Genomic DNA, 17,140 nt, shown 5'->3' on the forward strand with positions numbered 1-17,140 from the left:
CAGGCAGCCCAACCCGCTCCCAAGGGGCTCCGTCCCACGTCCCCCCTCCCGCCGCGGCCCGCCCCGGGCTCCAGGCCCCCACTGGCGGGACTCGCTCCCACAGCCGAAGGCAGCCCCCTTCCCCCGCGCTCGGCCAGCTCCGGAAACGCCCGAGCGGCTTTCAGCACACTTCGGAACTCTTCGTGCGCCCATCGGGAACACCCGAGAGCGACGAGCCCCGTTGATGAGATTCGGGCATTTCCGGACAGGTCCGAGAGCACTTCGGCTTTCTCCGGAACGCGGTCGAGCATTTCCGGTTGCGGCCGATAAACGCCCATTGGCTTTGTAGCGGCGCCTCGTGCGCGCGCGCCCTGGAGCCGGGGCGGAAGTGCGGGTGGGAGACGTCAGTTCCGGAGAGTGACGGAGCGGCGGGTCAGGGGCGGCAGCAAAATGGCGGCCCCTGAGGAGCGGGAGCTGACGGCGGAGCAGACCGAGAAGCTGCTGCAGTTCCAGGTGCTGTGTCCGGGGAGGGCCGTGCCGGCCGACGGGAGCGGAGGAGGTGGCGCGCGGGCACGGAACGGACTGGGCTGGGCCTGCCCCGCCGGCGCTGGGGTCCTGCCGGCCCTGTGCCGGGCCGGAGAGTACGGGGCTTACTGAGAGCCGGCACAGGCCCCGCCTGGAGTGGGTGCGAGGGTGCCGGGCGGGGCCTGAGTGGGGGGCGAGAGGGAAGAGTCCCGTGGTCCCGGTCCTGGTGGGGATAAGGGTTCTCCTCGTAGGGACGAGTGAAGCTCTGTAGTGGGGCTTGGGCTTCCCGGGCTTCGGGCTCTCCTGAGCTGGGGGCCTTGCTGAGGGGCCGGCCGGCGGTATGCGTGCCCCGAGTGCTTCATTAGGAATGGTGTTCAGTCATCGCTAATTGGGGAGACAGGAAGTGACTGCTGAATAAACCCCATTACCTTTACGGGAAAGACTCCTCGGTAAATCCCGGCCATTTTAATTAGGTAGTCTGAAAAATTCTCTTTCTTGTCGTTAGCGGTGAATGGGAGAACCTTTTCTGGTGTCTTGGGAGGGTTAGCCAGTGGGTTTCTCTGGAATGTGGTTTCTCAGAAAATTGTTTCTAACACTTACTGTTTGGTAATGCCTACTGGGGGGAGGCCACTGGGGATTGTAATGATCTAATCTCGGTGTCTGCTGCATAACATGGGCTGGGTTGCTTAACCTTTGGTTTGCCAGGGCCTCTGGGCTGTGTAGCAGTTCAATAATTTAAAAAAACAAGAATGCAGATGTGGCTTGTTAGGGAAAAAACAGTGCTGTGGAGTTGAAATAATTAGGGCTGCTCAGTGAGAAGTAATTAAACATGCTGGCCAATGAAAATTATCATCAGGTGTCTTGGGTTTGTTTCTGAATTGTAGGGCATCATGTGGTGTTCCTTGGATTGCAGAGTTCTTTTACAAATACAATATTGTCTTTCTAGAGTGTTTTGTCTGATTTTGTTGCTTCGTATTCATTTTTTAAGACTGTGCTTTGCATTTTTTTGGTGTGATGTAATTGTGGAATTATAGGGCTTGAAGGGACTTCAGAGGCATCCAGCCCTGCCTTCCACAGCTGAGAGAGGTGCAGGTGTTCCTCGTTGTTCCAGACAGATATTTGCCAAGCCTTTACTTCTGAGCCAGGGGGATTCAAGAACCTCTTGAAGTAATTAATGTACTGCAGTGTTTCTCTATGACTATAGCTATCTTTACTGCAAATGAAGCTGGGTGGGCAATCTTAACTTACAGACAAAGGAGGCAGAGCAATGTTAACAATTGCTTTCTTAATGCTACCATTTCCCTGGTAAGTAATGAGATTTAAGCCATTGCCTTATGCTGTGTATATGTATGTGCAAAAGCTGTCCTCTGGCTCGCATTCTCTTGCTGTAAGATATTGTAGTACTTACTAATCTACTGAATCTGGACAGATAGGACCAGCTGCACTCATCAGTGTCCCTGTTGCTATTTTCAAAACCCTGTGGGCAGCTGTGAAACTGAAGAATCCTGTTTCCTAATGCTACCTGGTGTTGCCATGGACAGCAGGCTTGGGTGCTGGAGGGGAAGGAGAAGGAGTCAGAGGAGGGATTCATGTTTTAGTCCAGCTTCCTGTTGAGTCCTGGTGTGAAGGGAAATGCTCCTTAGACTATAGGCTACTGTCCAGAGCCTGATGTGAAAGCTGTAGTCCAGAAGGCTTTGATACCAGGATCCTCTCATTCTTCTGTCCCCTGGGGTATATGGGATTAGCTTTTCACCAGGGCTGGGCTAGTGACAGACTTCGCTGGTGAGTCCTTCTCCTTTGGTATGTCACACCTGGCTGAAAGGGGCTCAGCTGTGCAGTCCTGCTTGTTTCTTTGAAGTGAGATAGAGTAAATCAGTCCACCTGGAAAAGATTTTTTTGTTTGTTTCCTTTAGCTGGACTCTGTTAAATACCATTTGCTGTTTGGAGAAGATGGCTAAGTCTCACTGAAATCATTTGTACATTGCTATTGCTGCAAAACACTGCTACAGTTAGCTTGTAAACCTTTCAGGGATTCCTGCTGTCTTCACAGGGAACACGTAAATGTTTTCAAAGATGACTTTACACTTCTGGTGTGATGCACCGTCATAAGTAATTTGTACAATATTCTGTGGTGGCAGAGCACTGTACTTCCACAGAAGCTGGCATGCCGCTGCACTGTGAATAAAGCAGGAGAGCGGAATAGGAAAGAAGAGGGTGGGGATAAGAGGTAAGCAATAGCAGAAGGCCCTCAGTAGTGTTACAGTCAGTGCTTCCCTTCTGGCTTTCTATTTGAGCAAGAGCTGTCGATTGCCATTCACCCAGCAAACAACTGTTCTGGGTGAAGATGGTGTTGCCCTATGCTGTTTATCCTACTTTTGCTGGAAAGTGCTGCTTCCAAGGTAGAGAGGTGAATGCCTGCTGTCCCTTTTGTGGTCTAAGCCGTTGGGGTTACTGTACAGTTTAAATACATGCTTTGCGTTAATTCCATGATGTTTGCTTGATGCGTTTTGGGAGTGCTCGTATAAACAGCTCTGCTGACAGAATGGTGAAAGTAGCAGCTCTCTTCCTACTGACAGGGCTGGAATAGGACAGTTGTCTGCTATGGCAGGTTAATGGAGTAAAGAAAAAAAGTACCAATATGGAGAGATAATTGGGATAAACTTGAAATAAAAGCAACAGCACTCTTGCATGCTTTCAGCCTCCCATTTACTGCTGAAGCATTGGCTAATGTAAAGGAATAAAAACATCTCAATTTTTCATCTGTCGAGACTTGGCTGTCTTGATATCTGTAGAGAGAAACTTGATGTGAACAGTTTAAGAAAGCTGTGGAGATACAGTTCCATTTGGGAGATGGAAGAAACAGCAGAGCAGCTTTTGTAGGATCTTGTTATTGATTTGTGCCCATTACACTTGGGCTGATGTTATAATATCCTGATGTAAAGTAATGGAGTGTTATTTGCAAAGGAAAAAGTTAGCTCTCATGATACTATCTCTAACTTCAACTGGGGAAAACAAAATGCTCAGGAATGAAAACATCTCTAATTTAAGGAGGAATGAAGAAACAAGAAACTCCAGGCATCTTTATTACCCAGTGTATTGCGTGTTGATCAAAACCCTCATAAAGGTATTTGCTGTAATATGCAAAGAAAAACTTTATCAGTAAATGCTTTTTTGCTGCTTGAAGTCAGATGTTCTTTACCCTTGGAAACATAATTCTCTGGAATTTGGCAGTGGGTTGGGGAATAAGAGCAGTGCCAGTTAGTCCTGTGGATTTGCATCTCTTACACTGTGTTTCAATGTACGGGCATATCTGCAGAGGCAACAGTTTCGTAAGTTCAGTTTACAACCTTTGTCCACTCAGGGGTATTCCTTCTGCCTTTGAAGCATGGAATTGCGCTTTCCATTACTTCAGTATTGAGAAGATTCTAGCCTTCTGAGCAGTCTCAAAGGTGAGAGATGCAAATAATTACATCCAGCAGCAGCTTCAGTATGTTTTAGGATGGCACTCTGCTTTAGGTGCTGTTTGAGAAGGCAGCATTGAACTTTCCTGCCATTTGTGGTACTTAATATTTTGTTTTCTAAATACTATCCACTGTCTTGAGCTTGGATCTACATTTATTTGAAGGTTTGAGGGTGTTAGTTTCATGGGATTAATTTAACTACAGGGGACCTTATCTTTTTGTTACTTACTATGTGTGTGTAAGATACATGCTCTTTGTTGCAGCTAATGAGAGACTACAGTAAGTAGGAAACTAGCAGTTAGTGACTGATTGGAAGATACCGTTTGTTCTCTTAGCCTTAATGATACTAAGAACATGCTCATTTGTCTGGCACGTGAATAATGCAGTTTGCAGCTAGCCATGCGATTCACCAGAAATGCTATAACTGGTGCAGTGGAAATGATGTGTTGTTTAAAGTTTCTAATCTGTTTCTGTGACTAAGGTGAAGCAGTGGCCATAGAAGGTACTGAGATAACAGCATAAATGGTTGTTGGGAGTGATAATGAACAGTATCGGTGTTTACCAGCAAGTGTTGTCTAAACTGACAGTTGAACTGTCTTCCTGCAGTTCCTTACACTGAGTGCAAGTTGTTCTGAACCCATATGTGTCTTCCAGAACATCCTGGAACTGTAGTGTGTCTGTCTTAGGGACCATGTCAAAGTAACATTCAAAAAGATGTTCAATTTTAAAAGCTGCCTTTGCATAGGCAATTTCTTTTTCCTGCAATGTTTAATTGTGCAGTTTCATTGATTAGAAGAGTGGTGTGAGCACTAGACGTGGTGCTGCTGGGGTGGTTTTGTCACTTCTGTTTTGTGTTGAGAGCAACTGTATTAAGATGCTAAGAAAAAAAAGTTGATTCACCTCCGCGGAGAAGGGCTGTTGTGGAAGACTGACATCTGACCAACAGTGTGCCTGTTGCTGTAATGATGGTTGGGAAGGGGTGAAGTTAGCCAGCCTGTAGTCTGTCTCTGTGGAGCTCAGTAGGTCTTGCAAATGCTGCAGTGATTCAGTGCTTACTAAATGCTTGTTGATAGTTCTGCATGGCTGTTACTTTGGTGCTGGTTTCTGACCTAACACTGCTAAAGCATTTTGCATAATTTAAAAAGGAGGGAATGTTCAGTCATGAAGCCCTGTTATTAGTGGTGAGTGATAATCCAGACACTTAGAGACAAAGGTTTGAATGAGTTTGAGTCTTGTAAATTTTGCAAACACCAGCAGAATTTCCAGGGTGTTAAGGAATGGTGGTCAGAAGACTTTCAAGGCTTTGAAATACACACATTGTGACTCCATTGTAAAATTAAATAATTGAGTAAATTGCAGGTGCCTTTTAAGATGTCCTTCTAAAAAGACAATGAAGTGCTTTCTGTAGGAGTTTGGGGTAAAAAAAAAAAAACCCAACAGAATACAAAAACTAAATTTTACTCAGTGAAGCACACCTTTAAAGAAAGATAGTTAAACTAAAACACTAAATCATGAAGCTGAGTGATAAATGAAGGTGTTCTGGCAGCAACAGCTGAGTTCACTGAGCTTCATTTCTTCTATGAAATTCACTTCTGTAGTGCTCCCTTGCAAGGCTTGCTGCAAACTTACTTTTTAATAAATATTTATACACCACTGGGCAGTGACTTGAAGTGCTTTTTTTCTGAGCAACTGCAGTGACATAGTTAATGTCAGCAATGCTTTGAACAGTCTATTTCTGTACAACAGAATGATTTTTTTTTTTTCCCCAGTAGACTGGGGAGAAGGTAGAGATCTGTGAAGATTTCATGAGAAGGAAACCAAACGGAGCCCAGACATTGAATAGGGCATTTGTCCATAGTGTGACTCGGGTGGAAACAGCACGTGGAATGTATGAATGGGGGAAGGGAAGGGAATAGATGCACCATCCTTCTCCAGTAAAAACCCAATTCAGTGCATTCTTAAACGGTCATCTTGTCAAGACTGCTTCGGGGGCTTTTAGATGAAGCAAGAAATGGAGGAGATTATGATCGGAATTAAACAGGATTGCTAACAATGGATTGGATCACAAGGTGTAATAGAAACCACGCACAAGGATTTATATCAAGTCACTGCTCCGTGTTAGTAATCATCATAGGCTGCCTCCTGCAGAAAAGCTATGCTCTGCTGTACGACAGGCACAGGGAGCAAAAGTTCCCTGCTCTTTGCCAAACTTCTGCATGGCTGAGATCTTCTCAGGTGCTGCAGAGAAGAGTGTGTGGAACCGGCAGATGGAGGACAGGCAAGGCCCTTGTGTAGTTTAGCTCACACAACCTCTGTAGGTTAGCAGGCTCCACCTGTCACAGCGTGTAGCAGTCCAGCGGGAAAGCATCCTGCCTCACTTCTCAGCTTGGTCCCTGAGCTACTGAGGGAGGTGTACCCTCTGTAGTGTTACACCAGCTGGCTGGGGAGATGTCTGGAGAGAAATCCACGGGGTGAGAACATGAAGCATTAAGAATCTGTAGAGTTCCCTTGTCAAGAATTACCTTGCTGGAGAAATTGTTACATTTCAACAGTCTCCTTATATCACCAGTACATTTTTATCTTGAATTTGTTACGCTGCTTGTGACAATTATTGTCATTGCTTCTGCCATCTTGTATCCGAGCTAAGTAATTGTTTCTGAAGGTAATTGTTTTCCTGGCTTTCTGTAGCCCAGTTATAAACTTTCTACTCCTTTTAATTTAAAAATAATGGTAGTTTCCTTCAAAATTGCCAGCATTGTTAATGGTGTCACCTGTAATGATCTTTCATTGACTGATTCAAAGGATTGGTAAAAGGGTAGTGGCAGCACATTTGTGTCTATGCTTTTGCATGAAAGTGTATGCTCCGGCTCTGAGGTGATAGGTGCAGTATACAACCCTGAAATGTCTGTTCAAACATCTTACAGTGAGTGGTGTGGCAAGAGATATGTTTCTGTGGCACAGTGACAGGGATGTTCGCTTCAGCAAAGATTCATTTCCATTCAAGAGGTGCTGACGTGGTTTCCTGTAATAACAAATACTGCTGTTTGATCTCTTGTGCAGAAGTTCTGATTGGCACAGGGCTAAAATGTGCCTTCACAAACATTGACTTGAGGCCCAGTGGCTTTGAGGTCTGCTGGTGTGTTTGGGCTATGTTTTCTGTTTCGGGTACTGTCTGCATTGGACTGGATTTCTTTTTTTGCTGTAGAATCCCCCATGATGCTGGAAAACACTACCTTCATTAGTGCCTGGCTCATTTTGGTTATAGTCTCTGTTTGTACTTGCAGGGAATGAAGTAGTGGTCATCTTGGGTTTTCCGAAATGCTTTGCCTGTCTTTTCAGTTGGTGCTTTGAGGTGATGTTTGAGGGCATTGGCCTGGCATATCCTTCCAGAGTGAAACTTGAGGGCAATATCATGTTAGACTCTTGACTGGGCTGAGTTCAGTTGTAGTAACAGGCCTTGGGCACCACTGAGAATTGGCTAATGCTGGAAGAGTGCAAAGGCCTGTTTGAGGTCTCCTGTGTGTTTTGGATTTGGGTTGGCTCAGGCTGCTTTGATCTTAAACTGAGAGTAGAGCACTATACTACAATACTCTTTTTTAATGTGTTGCGGTAACTCCTGTCTGTGCTCACATGTTGCAAAGAACAGTAAAAATACAGCACTTCCCTAGCACTCATCTGCTTTTATTCTCCTTCTTTAGGACTTGACCGGCATAGAGTCCATGGATCAATGTCGTCACACACTGGAGCAGCACAACTGGAACATAGAGGTACCACTGCAAATAAGATTTGTAGCAGTTTCCAAATACCTGGATTAAACGGAGTACTCTGCGGGAAGGGGGGCAGCTGCCAGTAAGACTTAATCTGTCAACCCCAGAATTTACTCTAGTGCTCTTTATAACGGTATCTTGATACATCTGGAGAGCTGGTTTCAGAAGTACACAGCAGAGTTGTTACAGCTGTGAACAATCACTTGACCAGCACATTGTGTAACTTCCCGTAGTGTGTGTGTGCAGGCTGCCATGGAGAAGGCTTTCCATACAGAAGAGTATTGGTGGTTACAGTTTGTAATGAGTTGTGCTTATCCAGTGCTCTGGGGCTGTGGACAAATAATACCTACTGTTAGTGTCCAAAGTATAAAAAAAGATATTTTCTGCTCTCCTTAAATGTCTGAAACCTCCCTTTGCCCTTTCTTGTGTCAAAGGCAGCTGTACAGGACCGACTGAATGAGCAAGAGGGTGTCCCAAGTGTCTTTAATCCTCCTCCATCACGGCCATTGCAGGTTAATACAGCTGACCACAGGATCTACAGTTACGTTGTCTCAAGGCCGCAGCCAAGGGCAAGTTATCTTACAGTGCATTTTTGTCCTCCTCCTTGTGTGACTCTGTGAACAACAGAACTTGCAAGCAGGGAAAGGAATTGTTTTCTTTGTATGCGGATATCTCCTTTCTAAATATTTTATCTTCTGAAAACAAAATGTGGAGCTGTTCCTTCAGCCTCTATTACTACTGTGGATATTTTCTCCACTGTGTGATTCACAGTATGAGACTACCTTCTTTGTGTCATAGAATGTCTTGCTGTGGCGTAGTAAAGCTTTTTGATCAGTTCAGTTGGAAGAAAGGACTGTCCCCTCCTTATGGCAGAGTGATAATATTTTTTTAGAGCCCCCTTAAAATGTATATTAACTTGAATACAGTATCAATTACTTGCATTAATGTTTCACAAACAAATTTGCATGAGCACCTATAAGACTCAGTGCAGTTAGTCCCTTTGTACAGTTAAGGAAATTAGCACAGAGCAAAAGCATTGCTGCTTGGATAGTCAGTGATGCCAGTTTTCAGACGTGTCACATTGAGTTCTGAATGAACCATGTGAGTCACGTAAATTTGATTTGACGTATCTGAAGCAATGATACATTGCTGAGCTTTTTTGCAGTACTTAGAGCACCAATACTCCCATGTGTGCCTGTATGCTTGATGCTGGTGGACACTTTGCTTCAGCAGGCCTGTTCCTGGGGTGGAGACTGTTCTAATTCTTTCTTTGTAATTGCAGGGCCTGTTAGGATGGGGTTACTACTTCATAATGCTTCCATTCCGATTTACCTATTACACATTACTTGATATATTTAGGTGAGTACTTTTTTCTGCTGACTCATTTATTGACTGTGTCAAGGCACAGTCTAGCTTAGATTTGGCTGTACCTCTGTCACTTGGATCATTAAGTTTAATGGCAGATTCTTCCATTTATTTGCTCGGCTGGCTTTATATGTAGCCTTGTAAAGTTTTTACACTGTTTAGTAAGAAATAAATCTTACTGCAGAGAAAAAGAGCATCTTGCAGCTCTGTAAATGAAATATTTAATTGGAGTTCTAACTCCATGCAGCTTTACAGTTTGAGTGCCACACAAAGGGGATGCAAAACAGTGTCCTGTGGAGCATAACTGTCTGGTATTCTTGCACAAACAGCTTGATCAGAATCATGTCCCATCGGACTGGGCTGCAGGTTAACCTGCCCTAATCCCGGTATGTTACTTGGCAAAACCCAAACTGTAAACACCTCTGCTTTTTCCCCTTTGGTGTCTGTTGCCTCTTCTCCCTTTAGTGCTCCGAAGGGCTAGTTCATCTTGCCTCCTTACAGAATTGATAGAGAGAAAAGGGAATGTTGAAAGGTGGTAAATATCCAGCAGTCCTGCTATCTGCACTGTTTTGTCAGTTTCCCCTGTGGTATTACTTTTTTTTTCCCCTCTTAAAGACTTTTCCAAAGTTCAGTGTAACTTCTACACATCAATAGAACTAAACAACATTGATATCTGCCTTGCAGTTCGGCTTTTTCAGCCTCAGAGGAATGACTGTTTCTTCTGTCTTCACTGGACTCCTAGTGTAATGTTCTCTTGCTGCAGCTCTTTGCACTCTGGAATTGTTAGTCTTGGAACTGCAGAAATGCAGTTTTCAAAGTTAACTGGACAAAACTGTGTGGCTTTTAACACCCTGTCTTTGACTAAATTCCTCAAACCTCATACTGCTGGTGTGGCTTATGCCTGATGATTTAGAGGAAGTCAAAACTGTTAATCACACAGAATTCAGATACTTGCTGATGCCTGGCATGAGATAATATTTGACTGGCTGGTTTCTGTAGCAGTGATATCGGTTTGGAGCAGGTGGCAGTTTAGGTTGTGATTATAAATGTTCAAGGGTCTCAGCTGTGACTTTTTTCCTCCTTATGAATAGCAGTGACTGTCTGTGGAAAAGAAAACCTGTTCTTCAGAAAGTCAGTAAGCTGAATTTCCAGTGTCCTTTGCTTCCTTCCTAGGTTTGCTCTGCGTTTTATACGCCCTGATCCTCGTAGTCGGGTCACTGACCCAGTGGGTGACATTATTTCGTTTATTCATATGTTTGAGGAAAAGTATGGGAGGATACACCCTGTCTTCTACCAGGGAACTTACAGCCAGGTCAGTTCACATGTTGGTGCATAGATCCTGGGGAGATGGAGAGTGGGGATTTTGCCAGATGGTATCGGGGCCTACATGGCAAAATCACTTTTCATCTAAAAGCCCAGCGTTTGTCCCCAAACTTTCTAACAGGGTAATGGAGAGCTAGTGAACAAGTATATTGGAAAACCGGTGTCTGCCAGGCTTGATGATGTGCCAAGCCTGCAAAGTTGGAAAGCAAAGCTGCTCTGACTGTTCCTTGACCGTCTGTATGGCTCTGTATCCAACAGCTATTCTTTGTAATCCTGCCTTTGTTTTTATAAACTGATGTGGTACGCCAGAGCCTGTCCTTCTGTTCACCAAATTGGGATTGACTGCCTGGGCTTGTATTATAATGAAACTCCAGAACTTGGTGCGGGACCTCAAAATTGAGAGAGGGAGCCCCTGAAGAAATTGTGGGAGGTGAGAGTTCCATATGTTAGATCTGGGCTGATGGTGCCCTCTCTAAAAGAGGGTTGTCCCAATGGGTACTGCCTCTTCTGCAGCTTCTGTCTGCCTAGCCAAGGGAAGGGCCTCCTGCAGTGCAGTGTGTCCCAGCAGACAGCTGGATCAGCACTGCTTCCTGAGTGCCAGAGAAGAATCTGGAGTCTGTATCTGCTCCATGCTGCACAGCAATGGAGCTCACTGCCTCTGCAGCTCTTCTAGGCCCCTCTGTCTTGCCTGGAATCCAAACCTAAATAACCACGGAATGGTTAGGCTACCAAAAATCAGTGCTAGTGAAACAGGGAGCCTATTGTGCACTTATCCTGTGGTCTTGTTAAGAAATGCTCTTGGGTGGGTGGAATCCAGAGACTGTAGATGCAAAAAGTTTTTTTGTTGTGGGTGTGTTTTTGATTTTGTTTGTTTTTTGTTGGGGCTTGCAGCATTATTATCTTTTTTAGTAGTGTTTTCATTTGATGTAGTCTGAAGATTGTGTCCTGTACAGGCTAGAGTGGAAAGCTTAGGCTTGGCTGCTGTGAGTCAGAGGGATGAAGGAGGGCTCTTTGCTGCCAGCTGAGTCTGGCAGGATGGTGGGGGGTGTCAATCTGTGCAGTTGCCTGCCTGGCTTCGCTCTGAGTTCAGTGTTCTCCAAAGTCACATCCTGAAAGGAGTGTGAAAGAACACCGTTGTAGCCCCCTTAAATGAGGGTTTAGTCAAAGGTCTGACAGGTTCATCCTCCACTACTGCTTCATTAAAACCATGCTAGTGGCAGAGAAATGGCCTGGGTAAATGTTGCTGAGCTGTGTCACCCAAGTCTTGTAGGTGCTGCTTTCCCCTTGCCTAGAGACCCTGTAACTTTACCTCCTCTGCTCTTATGCTAAGGCACTGAACGATGCCAAGCGGGAGCTGCGCTTCCTGTTGGTTTATCTTCATGGAGACGACCACCAAGACACAGATGAATTCTGCCGGTAGGTAGGAGAGTTTTCCAAATAGTTATCTTTGCACTTTAAATGCAGCTTCATTCACACGATCTCTTCTTGTCCTCTAGCAATACACTGTGCGTACCTGAGGTGATCACCCTCATAAACACTAGAATGCTCTTCTGGGCTTGCTCAACCAATAAACCAGAGGGATACAGAGGTGAGTGTGTCCCTCCTGGGCTTTACTTATCCCCTCCTGTCTCTGGAACAAGCCAGATGCTCTTTGACAAATTTACATGTGTGAAATGCACTGTTGTTTTTTTGTGCAAGCAGAGAAGAAATTTCAAGATTGCATGGGGAAATATGTGTTGGTTTCCTTGTGGTATCTGAGAGCCTGTTTGGATGCCAGGAAAATACCTTCTGCTCTTCACCTCCACTGTTCCACATGATTCTGGGCAGTTCTAGTTGTGTGCTCTTTGCTGTGGGCATTCAAGCTGCTTTCAGTGCCTTATTAATGGGAGTTGGTGGGTGTGTGCTGAGGATTAAACTGAGTGCAGAAACAAGTACCTAACTAGCCTGTGCCCTTAGCACTGGCTCATATTATGCCTGAAGCCAGGAGTGACTTGTTAGGTGCATTCTTTCCCTTTCTGAGACAGTCATCTTTACTCCACACCCAGTCTTTCTGTCTCCTTGAAAGTCCACAGTGAGGTCCTTTAAGTACTGTCTTTCCAGAGCTGTTGATACCTGGTCTGCCAGCATTTTGGTAGGGTTTTGCTGCAAATGGAGGCTTTTCCCAAAGTTCTGTTTATGCCTCATGTGTCGCTTCTGATCCTTCCTGTTTCATGGCAGGAGAGGCCAGGAGTTCTGATACTAAATCTAGGTCATTCTTGGCTTCATAGTTCAGCTACCAGCTATCAACACCTTGAAAGAATGGCTTCTTGAGGATACATTCTTTTACTTATTGCTGTCTCATTGCTGCAATGCATTGGAGTCACAACCTAGAAAGCAGAGCTGGAAGGGATTGTGGCCTTTCATTTAATCCACGGGTGCTCTGATTTAGTTTGGAGTGCTCCACTGGTAATAATGGCCTGAAGTTGCGTGATGTGCCATGTGTGTTTTAAGGAGGAGGTGGTCAGCAGCCATAGGTGAACAGTAACTTAAAAGCCCCTGATCTGCTCCATTCCCTGCCTCAAGACAGAGCCTGCCTCTGGCAGAAACAACCTAATTTTGTTTGGAAATGTCCAGGATGGACACTTTGCCATCTTCCCCATGACAGTATCTTCCAGAGTCTGGCCATCCTTTTTTATCTTAGCAAGTGTTTCCCTGTGCTTGACCCGTGTTTCTTTTCCTGCAGTTTAAACCCAGGGCTTTTTGTCCCATTCTGAATGGACATTCAGAGCAATTTACTTCCTTCCTGCTTGAATTAAAGAACCTTTTGGTTACTTGAAAGCTTGTTTTTTCCTCTCAGTCTCTGTGCTCCAAGCCACTTCCTCCCTTTGCTAATTTATAGGGTTTAGTTTGACAAAATGGAGCCTGAGGCCTTTTCTGCCTTGGAAGAGATAGTGGCTGTGGAAGCTGCTTTCCTAGGCCCTTGGTGATGGAAAGCATTTGTGCTGTACCCCTTGCTGACAGTTCTGGATGGGGCAGTTACAGTGATGTTTGTGCCTGTTTTCCAGTCTCCCAGGCTCTGCGAGAGAACACATACCCATTCCTGGCCGTGATTATGCTGAAGGATCGCAGAATGACGGTAGTTGGGCGACTAGAAGGCCTCATCCAGGCTGATGACCTCATTAATCAACTGATGTTCATCATGGACGCCAACCAAACATACCTGGTGTCTGAACGCCTGGAAAGGTATGACAGGACCTGAGCTCCAGTAATGCAGACCTTGTGGAGGCAGGCTCTGCCCCCTTCCTCCCTCTGACACCATATGTAGGCAGGTAGCTCAGCATCTCCTGTTCTGTAACACAGCCCATGGGCTCTCCTCTTCCCAGCGGGATCATTGGTTCATAAATTCAGGCCACCCTATAGCCAGGGAGCTGGATGCGTTGCCCATGCAGGCCTTCTACTGAAAGGTGGGTGTGAGTGCTCTGCTGTTGTCCATAGTTGGGGCACACCCTTAGTGTGCTGGAGCTTTGCAGGTAAAGCTTGAACAATAGCCAGTAGGAGCCAAGTGGGAGCAAAGGCGTTGCAGGCACGAGGAGGGCTGGCGTGTGCAGCCACTCAGTGAGTGAATGCTGCAGCCTGAGCTGGCTGTCCTGAATTCTGACTGCTTGTCTGGTAGTGCCTCACAAGCATGAGCTCCAGTCCCTGATAACTCTGTAGGGATTTGCAGGCTCTGTCTGAAGTAGGATGCTACCTTCTGGTCTTCTGTGTGCCCCTCCTCTGCCCCAGGGTCTCTGTGGGGGACCCAGTAACATGTTTTGATGCCTCTGGTTTTTGAAATGTGCAAAGAATTACCTGAACGAGATAAAACTGTGAAGAGTCTCAAGTATGAGGCAGAAATCCTGGGCACTGCTTATGTGCTGTCTGTCCACTCTGTCAAGCTGCAGTGGGTGAGAAGTCTTTTTCTGTTCAGTTCACTTTCACTCAACTTAGGGAAACAGTTTGTGTGCTTAGGGACTGTGGAGACTCGGCTTGCCTTTTAGGAGCTCATGGTACTCTAAATGAGGCATTACCTGATGTGTGTGCTCCTGTGAGTTTGAGGCTGTACCTGCACCCTCAGGTCTGCCATCAGCCTGCCATGCCTTCGCTTTAGGGCCTGCTAGCCCTGACCACTCCCTGCTTATGTTTGCAGGGAAGAGAGGAACCAAACCCAAGTTCTGAGGCAGCAGCAGGACGAGGCGTATCTGGCATCCTTGCGTGCAGACCAGGAAAAGGAGCGCAAGAAGAAGGAGGAACGGGAGAGGAAGAAGAAGAAGGAGGAGGAAGTGCAGCAGCAAAAACTAGCAGAGGAGAGGCGGCGACAGGTGAGAGCAAACTGACTGCTGGAGAGGCTGCTGTGTCCTGTTGGGTGTTCGCATTGCGTAGGACCAGTGCCTGCAGTAGGGCTTTCTTGTCAGATTGGAGCTGCTTGTCTTCCTTGGGGCTTGAGTGTCCTCCGAGCCTCCTGGAGCAGCTGTGCTGCAAGGGATGAGCATAAAGGTCCATTCAGTGCATGCCCGTTTCTCCTGCTCACTCCTTACTTTGCAGACACTGCAGGAGGAGAAGGAGCGGAAGTCCGAATGCCTTCCTCCCGAACCACATCCCGATGACCCAGAGAGCGTTAAGATCATTTTCAAGCTGCCTAATGATTCCAGAGTGGAGCGGCGATTCCACTTCACACAGTCATTGACGGTGAGCTCAGGGCAGAGCTGATGGGCTTCCCAGAGTAAAAGAGGGTCAAGAAATTCTCCAGATGGCTCAGCAAAGCTTTGGTTCCATTGGACTTTGCCAAATGGTGATCTTTGAGAGCCTTAGCAGGCAGAGTTGTTCCTGGGTAAGGAGGGTGTCTTGGGGCCTGGTCCCACCAGCTTAAAAGAGAGAGATTGGAGGAAAAAAAAAATGGAAGAAACATCTCCTGAAAAGCTGAGGCTTTTGTTGCTCACTATTAAATAAGAGTGTAGGAAGAGCCAGAAACAGTGTCTGGACTCCCCAGGTACTCTACGACAAGTCCAGCTTCATGCATGCTAAGAAAATGGCTGTCTCATGTCTACCATGGGATGATAGTGCAAATTTGGTAACCTTCCCCTGTGAGGTGCTATGGATGCAGTCTGGCTGTGTCATTGCTCCCTCAGCTGGCAGTTATTTCTGTGCTTCTTTCCTAGGTGATCCATGACTTCTTGTTCTCCTTGAAAGAAAGCCCTGAAAAGTTCCAGATTGAGGCCAACTTCCCTCGCCGTGTCCTGCCCTGCCTCCCTACAGAGGAGTGGCCCAACCCACCCACGCTGCAGGAGGCCGGACTCAGCCACACGGAAGTCCTCTTTGTGCAGGACCTCACGGACGATTGACACTTTTCCAGAAGACACAAAATGGAAAGAGAAATTCATATTATTATTATAATACAATATTTTTTTTAAAAGACTGCATACAAATGAGGGATCAGAGACCACATCGCCTGTGCCAGCTGTGCTTTGTGTGTGCACTGGCGAGAGGAAATGTGTGCACATCCTCACACACCTGTGTACACAGCCATCTCCTACACTTGGAGGGCAGAGAGGGAGGGGAGCTGGTGTTGCCCCTCCGCCCTCCCGGGGGAGGAACAGGAATGGCAGCTCTCAGTAATTATTGCTTTTATTGATGACAATAATAATAAAACGCCAACAACCTGACATCTTGTGAAGATTTGATACTCTGCTGCTCCTGACAGCCAGAAGACCGGGCACCTGAATGTGCTGGGAGTGGGGTGGTGCGGGAAGGGCTGGACAGAATCTCTTCAGCTTCCCTCTGTGTATAAATATCTTTCTTTTAATATTTCTCTTGCTTTGTAATGACCAAAGGAGAATGGGGTTGACTATAGTATTAACTTTTTGATAAAGAGCTGGTTCAATTCTTACCCGTGTGGGGTCTTGCCCAGGGTTCTTAGCTTGCGTAGTGTAATAAACTCTGCCTCTAGCATGTCTGTGCCAATGCTTTCTGACTGTGCCCCCTGCCGCAACCAAGCATGGGGCAGGGGGGTTCCAGCTGCTGTGGCTCTACAGTAAGTTACTGCTTGCAGCATTATGTGTACACTTAACTTCTGGCCTTGAATTGGTAATTTTGTGCCAGCAGAGCAAGAGTGTGCGCACACAGTGCTGCTGTGTGAGGCTGGGGAGGAGGGAGATGGCCCGCCCTTTGATCAACAGGCTGTGTCAACCCTCCTGGATCAAGTTAGAGATGGAAAAAAAGACGTGCAAGGTGCAGTGTGGAGAAGGGTGGGTGTAAGCCTCTGTTCCCCTTTCTTCCCTGCCTGCCCCTGCCAGAGGCTTGGTCATCGCTGTAGAGTGGTGCTGTCAGCTCCTGCCCAAAGGGAGAGTATCCAGTTCCTAAACCTCTGGCAGCTTCACCCAGCTTATTTGTCCTTCCCCACTACTGCTCCTTCCCAAGCTCCTCCCTCTCCACCTTGCCATCTCTGCCTGGGTTGCTAGTCCCTGTGCTCCTGTGGCTTAAAGGATGGATTGCAAATGGTATTTCTTGTGCTTTCACACCATGGTTGCTGTTGCTACAGCCAGTGTTTTACGTGCAGTATCTAATATGTTCCACTTGGGTGGAATAATCCTTCTGTTGCTCATCCTCCAAGCCAGGATGCCCCCCTGACAATGAGTATTCCCTTCCCTACCTGCTGGTCATCTGTTTTGAACAGGTAACCATGCTCACTTGCCTGCACAAAGCACA

At 46.4% G+C, this 17,140-nt stretch overlaps 1 protein-coding gene across 1 annotated transcript; it reads left to right on the top strand.

Moving 5' to 3' along the window:
- Window positions 1-429: 429 nt before the first annotated feature.
- Window positions 430-16,339, top strand: FAF2 (Fas associated factor family member 2). Its single transcript, XM_059825338.1, has 11 exons — window positions 430-492; window positions 7,664-7,732; window positions 8,167-8,301; window positions 9,015-9,091; window positions 10,271-10,409; window positions 11,751-11,836; window positions 11,917-12,008; window positions 13,465-13,642; window positions 14,586-14,757; window positions 14,981-15,124; window positions 15,595-16,339. Exons 1-11 carry the CDS (start codon window positions 430-432, stop codon window positions 15,775-15,777), a joined length of 1,338 nt encoding a protein of 445 aa, XP_059681321.1. The 3' UTR covers window positions 15,778-16,339.
- Window positions 16,340-17,140: the final 801 nt, after the last annotated feature.

The sequence above is a fragment of the Gavia stellata genome, chromosome 16 (assembly GCF_030936135.1).
Source record: "Gavia stellata isolate bGavSte3 chromosome 16, bGavSte3.hap2, whole genome shotgun sequence".
Taxonomy (NCBI): domain Eukaryota; kingdom Metazoa; phylum Chordata; class Aves; order Gaviiformes; family Gaviidae; genus Gavia; species Gavia stellata.